The 11,672-nt window shown below is 31.4% G+C and overlaps 2 protein-coding genes across 2 annotated transcripts; both read left to right on the top strand.

Annotated features, from left to right (window-relative positions):
* The first annotated feature begins 5,253 nt into the window (after positions 1–5,253).
* On the top strand, positions 5,254–6,600 carry LOC122501742. Its single transcript, XM_043611454.1, has one exon. The coding sequence runs from the start codon at positions 5,254–5,256 to the stop codon at positions 6,598–6,600; it is 1,347 nt and encodes a 448-aa protein (XP_043467389.1).
* Positions 6,601–7,603: 1,003 nt separating this feature from the next.
* Positions 7,604–8,713, top strand: LOC122501740. Its single transcript, XM_043611453.1, has one exon. The coding sequence runs from the start codon at positions 7,604–7,606 to the stop codon at positions 8,711–8,713; it is 1,110 nt and encodes a 369-aa protein (XP_043467388.1).
* Positions 8,714–11,672: the final 2,959 nt, after the last annotated feature.

Below are 11,672 nucleotides of genomic sequence, written 5' to 3'. Positions count from 1 at the left end.
GCCATTTTGAATTTTTAAAACTAATGTCAGATTCGTAATCAGCGACCCCAAAAATCCCGAGTAACCATTTTCAAGCGAATCCAAGCAATTGCAAAAAGTCTATTAAAGCAATCCAAAAACACACATTTTTGGTGTCTTCAACCCCATTTTAAAAAAAAAAATTTAATTTTTTTTTATTTTATGGATATGGGTCTTGTAGTTCACATTACAAGCTTTAATTTAAGACCTTGTGGAAGTCTCTTACACGTCAGGTTAAAGAGAAAAAAAATTTTTGAAAATCCTTAAAAAAGCGTTTTTGGGGTTTTTACCCTCACTTTTCTCAAAATCCTGACGTGATAGATAATTTTGGAAGTCGGGAGCGTGTTCAGCGTTCAAAAATACATAGGAAACCATTCCGCTTTCTCATAAAAAAGTAAGTCTTTTTTGTTGACCTGTGTAATTGATAGCCATTTTTATCTATAATTGCATTTGAAACCTGGATGTAAGAATCTTAGTATCAAATATTAGTGATATAAAGAATCTTCATATTATTTGAATTGTATTTTCAGAGAAAGAAATTACTATTATATGTCCAGGACGTTAAAAAACAAATACGAAGAAGAAATAGAAAAATTAAGAAAATAAATCAATGAAAAAAATGATAAAATAAACCAGATAAATTATGGGCAATAATCTAAATTCACCATGCAGTTTCTTGACGAAGACTCTATCGCTACCTTTCTTAAATTCTGGTAAATTTAACGATAGTCTCAAGGCTCTTAAGAAGAAAGCCAAAAATATTAAAGCCACTGAAAAATTAATGAAAACTTGTCCACTGAATTGAAATTATACTCTTTATTTTTTAACGAACCACATAAAGAACCTGTAGGTTTGTAAAAAAACATGCAGTGCAAGCTTGCTGTAAGTTTGAAAAACTCTTTAAAGTGGACAGCAGACTAGCTGTGATATATTTTAATACTTTGGCACTAGATGCATGTTTGAAAAATTCCATTAGCATATTTCATTTGAAAAATATAGAAAAAGTGATAAATTTAATTATGAAAGAAGATTATATGATGAGGAATTTTTTGAATTGGCAAGCAGTTAAAAATTGTATGCTTGTGAAATATTTAAAATCATTAAAAGAAATCATATCTATGGAACCTATTTTAAAACAATGCAACCCTCGAAGAAATTAGGCGTTATTTCTAAGGCCTTTGAGTTTCTTGCTCCTTCTCCGCAAGGTGCAAAAATAATTCTTAATATCAAATCCATTATTATCATTTATTATATTTTATGTTAAAAAAAAAAAATATAGTCAATGGATCTACAAACTATTTCCAACTGTAGATTCTATTCCACCAAACCCTGTTTTAGAAAGTTCTGTTGAAAGTATCCATACAACAACGATAAACACAAATAGTCGTCCTCGTGGACGTCCAAAGAATGTTTAGGGGAAGTACACATAATACGTCACGCGATTTTTGACCATTTTTAACCCCTCCCTACCCCTATGTCACACTTCGTCACAAACCTTAAACCCCCCCTCCCCCTACAACGCCACGTCACACGCCTAAATTTCACTGTAAATTTTATACATTGGACATTATATATTATATCCTACACTCTAAATTATTGAATCAGTTAAAAATAACAGATTTAGAAGCAAAAAGTCAGTCACTAATTCAAATAGTAATATTTTTTCTGACAATTAGTTAAGAATAACTAATGTTTCAATGCACGGAGAAAAATATAAAGTAACTTTTACTACTTTTATAGTGAAAAATTCCCGGTAAATCATTTCTGGTAATTTTTAGTACTTTTGGAGTATTTGCTGCGTTCGAAGTAAATTTTACTAATTTTTACAAATATGTACTTCCAACGTAGCAAAATTTACTCCAAAAGTAGTAAAAATTACCAGAAATGCTTTACTGGAAATTTTTAACTATAAAAATAGTAAAAGTTACTTTATATTTTTCTCCGTGTACAATTTTTATTTTGATTGATTCAATTAGTCACGTTTATCTACCTACATAGTACCGAAACTTTCCTAAAAATTTATTAAAAATTTACTCGCAAGCTTCGAAAGATTTAAGGGGGGAACCTCCTTTAGACTATCGAAAAATGCATCATTTTTGGGATCTTTTTTCTCGGGTAAAATAACTCCAAACGTTTTGTAATTTATATGGTGCTTTAATACATGTCTTGAGAGTCTAAAAAAATTTTTGGAGAAAAAACAAAACATTTTTAGTATGGAAATATACACAGCGTCCATGGCACCTCATTTTATCTGTGAACATTCTAGCGCTCTGAATTTTTTTCTAAAACAAAGAAACCAACGTTTTTTTTAAACTTTAGGATAATACCTGTTACTGCGTAACAATTTGTCGTGGAAAAACCCAAAATTTTGAATTATTACTTTAATAGAGGTAGCTTATTGTGTCTCTTAAGTGCTTTAGAGAAAAGGAAAAAGGAACATATATTGAATAGTTTTTGGCCTTCATAATAGATCAAGTTGTGTATTTTTTGATAAAGAAGAAGAAAATTTCAATACTTCGACATTTATGTTTAGTGTTAATGATTTTATTATTATCCGAAAATAACCGATGTAAACACGTTCGCAGGTCAGTTAGACCGCAATAATTGTAAAATTTCTCTCTAGGTCTTCAAGAGTGAGGTCTATTGTCCTTTGGAGGCGGTCTTTGAATCCTCCCTCAATCCTCAATCTGCAAGTGGGGGTAAAAAATCACTCCCACTCTTTAAAATTTAGGTTTAAAAAAACGATAATTCTGCACTTAAGAGACAAGTTTCTCAATGCAAAAATAACTCTTAAACGAAACACTTATATACGGCAGTCTGTAAAGCTAGATTAAATTTTAATTGTGTAGTCAAAAATGTTTCATGATAAAAAATAAAGCTTATATTGTAAAAATATAAAAACAAAACACAAATTATTTTAAACCAGCACAAATCAAACATAATTTTGGTCCTTCGAGCCGGATTTTTACATCCGCGAACTTTACGCAAAAGTTGTGACAACTGAGTGATGTGAAGTGCAATTTGATTCTGTTTGAGTAACAATCATATTTACGTCTCTATACACATGAAGTTATAGAAATTAAACAGTTAAACTCTTCATACATAATCCTTCGGAACAACTAATGTGCATATTAAGTGATTGCGACTACAAAATAAACTTTTCGAAAAATCTACACTGCCCAGTCAATCAATAAACTGTTGAGTTCATTCATTAAGTGGTTTCAATTTATTAATCAAACGAGCTGTCAATTTCATCAGGACAACGAGAGCAGGGATCATCACCATACTACAAGAAGACATCATAGAGGCTTCCAAGTAAGTTTAGAGAATTCACCCGTTATCAATTATCAAACTTTACTTCTTTATAATTGACAATTTTTAAATTCTGTGTGTGAATTGCACGTAAAGACTCAAGATGTCAAGTGACGAAATTAAGGTTAAAAAGAAGTCGCGCGGTAATATAAAAAGATTATTAACCTGCTCAGAAACCCTTTTTGCTTCAATTAATGAAGATTCAGATTTAGAGTCTCTCAATTTAGAAGGTCGTTTAGAAAAACATATCCCACTTTGGGATCAATTTGATACTGTACAATCGGAATTAGAAGAGCTTCTACCTGAAGAAACGGAAACCGCAGGTCATGAAGGCGAACGAACATCCTTCGAAAATCGTTATCATTCAATTTGTGCTTTATTTAAAAAATATATAAAGAAACAAAATTTTGCTATGTCAACTAGTCAATCTCAAGTTCCTGTTGTAGATACCGACACAAGTTCAATTATCCAACGCGCACAAAGTAATACAACAACGGTTCCAAATGAAGTATCAAGTCCAACAATGGAAACTAGTAATAGATCACAAGAATTTCAAACAGGATTTCAATCTCGATTTGAGCTTCCAAAAATCCAAACACCTTTCTTTCAGGGTAATTATGATACATGGCTAACTTTCTATGATTCATTCAAATCCATGTGTCATGATAATCCTACTCTTTCTCCTATACAAAAATTCCACTATTTAAAAGCATGTTTAAAGGATGAAGCAGCAGAGCTCATTTCATCTCTAGAAACTACTAATCAAAATTATTCTGTTGCATGGGAACTCTTAAAAAATAAATATGATATGATAATCGCAAGTATATTGTAGAGAGTCATATTAAAGCCCTGTTTGAAATTCCTAATGTTTCGAAAGAAAATTCAATTCGTGCACTTTTAGACAATATACAAAAACGCCTTAGAGCTTTGAGAGCTTTAGATCAACCGGTGGATCAGTGGGATTCTTTATTAATTCACGTAATTCGAGAAAAATTAAACAATTACATGCGAGAAAAATGGGAAGAGTCCGTTGGAAGCACAAGACTTCCTACTTTTTCAGAAATGGTATCATTTTTAGAACGTCGAGCTTTGATCGAGAATTTTCAATCATCTTATAAACTGTCTCAAAGTCAAAAATCAAACGTTTCAAAACCTAATTCCAATCAGTCAAACTCTCGAAGCACATCAGCAACATGTATGTCAGCCACAGTAAATTCAAGTGAAACTAAATCGCTACCGTGCCCACTTTGTTCAAAAAATCATATGCTTTATTCATGTGAGCAATTCTTAAATATGTCTTCTTCTCAGCGTTATGATAAAGTAAAAGAATTATCAATTTGCCATAATTGTTTTCTTAGTAATCATCGCACATTAGATTGTCGTCGTTCATCTTGTCGTAAATGCCAGAAACGACACAATACACTATTGCATTTTAACAAAGATAAACCAGAACCGGAGTCAAAACCAGAAACATTGATAGCCGCAACAACAACCTATAAAACTAAAGTTCAATCACAAGTAATATTAGGTACTGCTATTGTTCAAATTTTAGATGCTCAAGGTAATTATATAAATTGTCGAGCATTTTTGGATTCTGGTTCTCAGTGTTGCTCGATTTCAGAGAAATTTGCTAAGACTCTTAATCTCAAAAGGTCTAATGTCAATATAAATTTAAAGGGTGTTGATAATCTTCAATCAAGGGTTAAACATATGACTTCTACGAAGGTCAAATCCTTATATGATGATAACGTCATTCTCGATTTGTCATTTTTAATATTTCAAAACATTTCAGAACCAATGCCTGCAATTCCAATTGATAGAAATTCATTTAATATTCCTCATCAAATTTTCTTAGCAGATCCCGATTTTCATTAACCATCAGAAATAGACATTTTGATAGGAGCTGAATATTTTTATAATATAATGAGAGTCGGAAAAGTGAAGGTAAGTGGTCAAGGTGCAATTCTGCAAGAAACAGATTTAGGGTGGATATTTTCAGGTCGTTACACTAAACCAAACAAATTTAATTCAAAGATAGATTCGATTTTTCCCACTACAGTGCAATGTAATTTAATCAAATATCAAGATATTCCTCCCTTATGGGAATTAGAGAGTGATAAATTAAGTAAAAATCTTTCAGATGAAGAGAAAATAGTCGAAGAGCATTGTAACAAAACAACAAAACGTTTAGAGAATGGTAGTTATCAAGTTAACTTACCTTTCAATGACAAAAAAGAAATATTAGGCGATTCTCGTAATACCGCGTTCCAACGATTCTATGCTCTCGAAAGAAAATTTGAAAAATATCCTGAATTTCATTCTTCTTATTGTGATATTATTCAAAATTATTTAGATGAAGGACACTTGACAGCAGTCGATAGTAAAAATGATTTAAAGGGGGGATATTTCTTACCTCATCACGCAGTTACAAAAGTGGATAGTTGCACAACAAGAGATGGAGTAGTTTTCGATGGATCTACCAAAACCTCAAGCGGAGTTTCGTTAAATGAAGCTCTCAGAGTTGGTCCAACAATCCAAGATAATATATATGCAATCATCGCTCGTTTCAGACTCTTTCCTTATGCCTTATCAGCTGATATTCGAAAAATGTATCGGCAAATTTTAGGATCTCCAAAGGACGAACAATTTCAAAAAATTCTTTGGCGATCTCGTTCAGATCAACCAATAGAAATTTACTCTCTCAACAGAGTAACTTTCGGTACCGCATGTGCTCCTTATCTCGCAATACGCACCCTTCATCAACTCGCGGATGACGAACAAAGGGAATTTCCTATAGCTGCACACTTTTTAAAGAATGATTTTTACGTTGATGATTTTTTATCGAGCGCGAAAACTCTACAAGACGCACTGGACATTAGAAACGAATTAATTACTTTATTATCCAAAGGTGGTTTCACATTGAGAAAATGGGTTTCTAATGACCCTCGTTTATGTGAAAATTTTGTAGGTAATATTAGTGATGAACACATGTCGTTAGATCCTTCAAATGTTGTGAAAACATTAGGTTTGCGTTGGAATCCAACATCAGATGAATTTTTATACATTGTTAATTTAGAAAATACAAATGAAATTGCAACCAAAAGATCTGTTCTTTCGAAATGCGCTAAATTATACGACCCGTTAGGAATTTTAGGTCCAGTAATTGTTGTTGGAAAGTTATTAATTCAACAATTATGGAAACTTAATTTAGAATGGAATGAACCTCTTCCTAAAGATTTACAAATTATATGGAAAGAATATGTAGACTAATTAAGTTATCTCAATGATATTCGATTTAAAAGATGTATCACTGTCGAGAATTTCACAGATATTCAAGTACACGGCTTCTGTGATGCCAGTGAAAAGGCATATGGGGCGTGTCTTTATCTTCGCTCAACCAATGTCAATGGTGATACACAAGTATCATTAATCTGTTCTAAATCTCGAGTCGCACCACTCAAATCTACATCCTTGCCTAGGTTAGAATTGTGTTCAGCTCTTCTATTAGCAGAAATCTATGAAACTACAATGAAATGCTTAAAAATTCAAATTTCAGAGACCTTTTTTTGGTCTGATTCAATGATAGCGTTAAGCTGGATCAATACCTCTCCCCATTTGCTAGAAACGTTTCTTGCAAATCGCGTTTCTAAAATACAAACTTTGACAAAGGCTGAAAATTGGCGACATGTACCCACGGAAAGCAATCCTTCTGATATGTTATCACGCGGATTAAGTCCTCGTGAATTCATTCACAATCGTGATTGGAAAAATGGTCCCTCATGGTTGCAATTAAATGACGAGAATTGGCCTCAAAGGGATATACAAGTAAATGAAATTTCCGGTCTTCGTAAAGTAAAGGCAGTTTTTCATTTAAATTAACACAAGGTAAAGTTGATATCTTAACAAAATACAGCAGCTGGCAAAAACAGTTAGAATAGTTGCGTATTGTTTACGTTTTATATCAAACGCGAAAAACAAGGTTGAAAATTCTCGACTTAAAACAAATTTATCCGAAAATGAAATTAACTCAGCAAAGAGTCAAATTATTAAATTAATTCAAGCAGAATCATTCTCAAGCGAAATACGTTCTCTTTCAAAAAATCAACAAATCTCTAAAGACAGTAAACTTATCTCTTTAAACCCATTTCTTGACCAAGGTGTTCTTAAAGTGGGAGGGCGTCTAAATCTCGCGGACCTTCCCGAATCTAAAAAGCATCCAATCGTTTTACCAAAGGATCATCATATTACAAAATTAATAATTAAAAACGAGCATATGAAACGTTTACATGCAGGAGTTAATTCGACTCTATGCGGCGTTCGCGAAACCTACTGGCCCATCGATGGTCGTAACTTAACACGACATATTGTCCGACAGTGCATAAATTGTTTTCGTGCAAAACCTCGCGAACCTCAATATTTAATGGGAAATTTACCTAAAAATCGTTTAACATTTTTTCGTCCGTTTCTCAATGTTGGAGTTGATTTTTGTGGTCCGTTCTTTACAAAGGAACATAGACACAGAAATAGAACAAAGGTCAAAACTTACGTTGCGGTGTTCGTTTGCTTTGCTACCAAGGCGGTTCATTTAGAACTAGCTAGTGATTTAACAACAGAAGCATTTCTAGCATGTTTAAAAAGATTTTTTGCTCGACGTGGAATTTCTCAATCCATTCACTCTGATAATGCCACAAACTTTGTTGGAACAAATAATGAAATCAAGGAACTGTTCAAAACAATTAATACAGTAATAACAGATAAAAAAACTAAAGAATATCTCTCTAACAAATCGGTTTCTTGGCATTTCATTCCTCCTCGGGCTCCTCATTTTGGGGGACTTTGGGAGGCTGCAGTAAAATCGTTTAAATTTCTCTTTGTCCGAGTCACAGGAAATTCTCTCCTGACTTATGAGCAACTTCACACATATGTAACAGAAATTGAGTCAATTTTAAATTCCAGACCTTTGACTCCTCTCTCGACTGATCCTAATGATCTTAATCCTTTAACACCCGCACATTTCCTCTTGGGTGGTTCTCTAACAAGCTTGCCACAAGAAGATCTCCGCAACATTCCAGAGCATCGACTGAGCTGTTGGCAACTTGCTCAAAAAATGCGTCATCACTTCTGGGACCGATGGCATCAAGAATACCTGAACGAGTTAATTTGTAGGAGTAAATGGCAATCTGCGACTGAACAAAGTGCTATACAACCAGGAATACTCATCATGTCCAAAGAGGACAATCTATCACCAATGAAGTGGCCTCTTGGACGTGTTGTCATGATTCACCCAGGATCTGATGGAATAGTGAGGGCTGTGACAATAAAAACAAAATCAGGTGTTTACAAGCGGGCATTAAAACATGTGTGTCCTTTGCCAATAGATTAAAGACAATACAAACTTTAAAGTGAGGTGATGTGAGTTAATTGAACATTGGCCGTTCAAGGGGGCCGGCATGTTACTGCGTAACAATTTATCGTGGAAAAACCCAAAATTTTGAATTATTACTTTAATAGAGGTAGCTTATTGTGTCTCTTAAGTGCTTTAGAGAAAAGGAAAAGGAACATATATTGAATAGTTTTTGGCCTTCATAATAGATCAAGTTGTGTATTTTTTGATAAAGAAGAAGAAAATTTCAATACTTCGACATTTATGTTTAGTGTTAATGATTTTATTATTATCCGAAAATAACCGATGTAAACACGTTCGCAGGTCAGTTAGACCGCAATAATTGTAAAATTTCTCTCTAGGTCTTCAAGAGTGAGGTCTATTGTCCTTTGGAGGCGGTCTTTGAATCCTCCCTCAATCCTCAATCTGCAAGTGGGGGTAAAAAATCACTCCCACTCTTTAAAATTTAGGTTTAAAAAAACGATAATTCTGCACTTAAGAGACAAGTTTCTCAATGCAAAAATAACTCTTAAACGAAACACTTATATACGGCAGTCTGTAAAGCTAGATTAAATTTTAATTGTGTAGTCAAAAATGTTTCATGATAAAAAATAAATCTTATATTGTAAAAATATAAAAACAAAACACAAATTATTTTAAACCAGCACAAATCAAACACAAAGAAACCAACGTTTTTTTTAAACTTTAGGATAATACCTTCTATATGAATATGACAATTCGATTTTTTTAAATAAATTTCGAGAATTGATTTTTTTTTAAGTTAAAAGTGATTTTTCGTGCATAAAAATTGACTTTAAAATTCCAAAAAAATATGAAAAAAAATTTTTTTTAAGAAACACTAAATGTCATATTGAAGATTATTTAATTATCTTTAAAATGATGTATCATAAAGCCCGATTGGTTCAAAAGGGCGTTCTCAATCGTGTTCACAAAATTAAAAAATGGTGTTTTGAGAAAAATGCGTTTGAAGTTTTTTTTTAAAAAAGTGACTTGAATGTCAAACAAATGAAAAAAGGGTTGTCACATAGAAATTACAAATTATACTGACAGTGGTACTCTAAATGAAAGAAGAAGGCAGATTGAATGCTAAAACAGAAAAAATTCTGGACTCTGGTAAATAAAATCATTATCAATTCAATTATTATTTTCAACAATTTTTTACTAAAATTCTTCTTTAAATCAATTTTACAAGATTTCAATTATTCGTAAATTCTTCAATTAAATATATATTAAAAAATAAAAACTTTATATAATATAAAAAAATTCAATTAACATATTTCAAAAAAATTAATTTCAAAATTCAATTATTTATAAAAATCCACGCTATCTTGCTTTAAATATTTAATTATTATCTACAATTTTAAATGAAATTAATTTATAAATTAATTTTTATTAGAATTCAATTATGAAAATACAAAAATAAATAATTGAATTATAAGTGAATGGCGCGTATTCCCTTATAGTATCCAGCCCCTCAATTGAATACCAGTAAAAATTTTATTATTTATGAAAATAAAAAAATTGAATTATTGCGAAGAAATTTATAAAAAATTTGTAAATAATTGAATTCCTATGTATTTTTAAAATAAATTGACTTATTTTACGAACCAAAATTTTTTATTGACATTATTTCTGCTTTTCTTTTGATCTTTCAGAATTTTAAGTGGTCAATCTTTTTCTATTTGATTATATGTATGTCTGTGGTTCATATTAATTCTCAAAAATCAAAATAGAATAGAATTGCAAATTAGAAAGGCAATATTAATTATTACTATTAATTTTTTATTAAAAAAATTTGTAAAACTAATTGTGGGCTTTAAAAATATTGTTCAAGAGTATTTCAAGTCATGTTGAAAAAAATTCCCTGACTTTCAAAAAAATTCCCTGACATTTCCAGGTTTTCCAGGACATTTTTAATTTCCCTGACATATATATTTATATATATATATATTATACTAGCTGTCGTACCCGTCTTCGACGGGTTTTAGTTTCTACTAATATATTTGAACAGGTGTCTACCAATTGGGAATTTAATTTGACTGGGAAAAACTAATAATTAGTTACCATTAACTATTTCATTATCAAAATATTACCATTTGAATCAGTAAATGACTTTTTCTATCAAATACTATTTTCAACTAATTCAGATTTACAGAACAGTATTTGTCAATTTGTAGTACTTTATGCGTTCGTAGTATTTTAATTAATGCATTAATAATTAATACTAATTTTCCACCAGCTTTTGGAGTTATATAAGAGTCTAATTCGAACTAATTGTATCGCAAGTAGGCCCCACATTACGACTACTAAAATCAAAAATAAGACCTATATTGTAATCTGAAAGTAGGTCTTAAATTTTGACAAATAAAAATATTACATCAATAGAAATTAAAGCAAAAACAATTTTTTAAAAATGAATTAATATAATAAAACTTTTTTTAATTAGATAAGAAAATTCCAGATTTTTCTAGTCGAATTAAATTCCCGGCTATTTCTCGGGATACCTTTCCGATTAATAGACACTCTGTTAAATGTATTCGTAGAAATTATAACACGTTTTTGATTCCCACATGGGAAATCTACATGGGATCCACTTTTATAAAGGAAACCATATTGATTCCTATGTAAAACCGTATGGTATAATTTTTCCATATCCCTATTACAAATTTCCACATGGGATTTTACATTTTACCCGTTTTTGCGTAATGCCCGGATAGAATTTTGGAAAGCAACACCATACCCCAAACATTTCTAAAATTCAAGAAGAACAATTTTAATTCATAAATAGGAATTTGTTATTTATTTTCAAAGTCATTTCTAAAACATTTATTGAATTCAAAAAAAGAAAATTTTGATTCATAAATCCCAATTCATAAATCTTAAGGACTTTCTGTGTCCCAGTGCCCGCTGAAGTCAAATTTCAGTATTATTGATACTT

This window comes from Leptopilina heterotoma, unplaced genomic scaffold (genome assembly GCF_015476425.1).
Source record: "Leptopilina heterotoma isolate Lh14 unplaced genomic scaffold, ASM1547642v1 Lhet_213, whole genome shotgun sequence".
Classification (NCBI taxonomy): Eukaryota; Metazoa; Arthropoda; class Insecta; order Hymenoptera; family Figitidae; genus Leptopilina; species Leptopilina heterotoma.
Note: the sequence above shows the minus strand (reverse complement) of the source record. Positions and strands in the feature narration are given on the sequence as shown.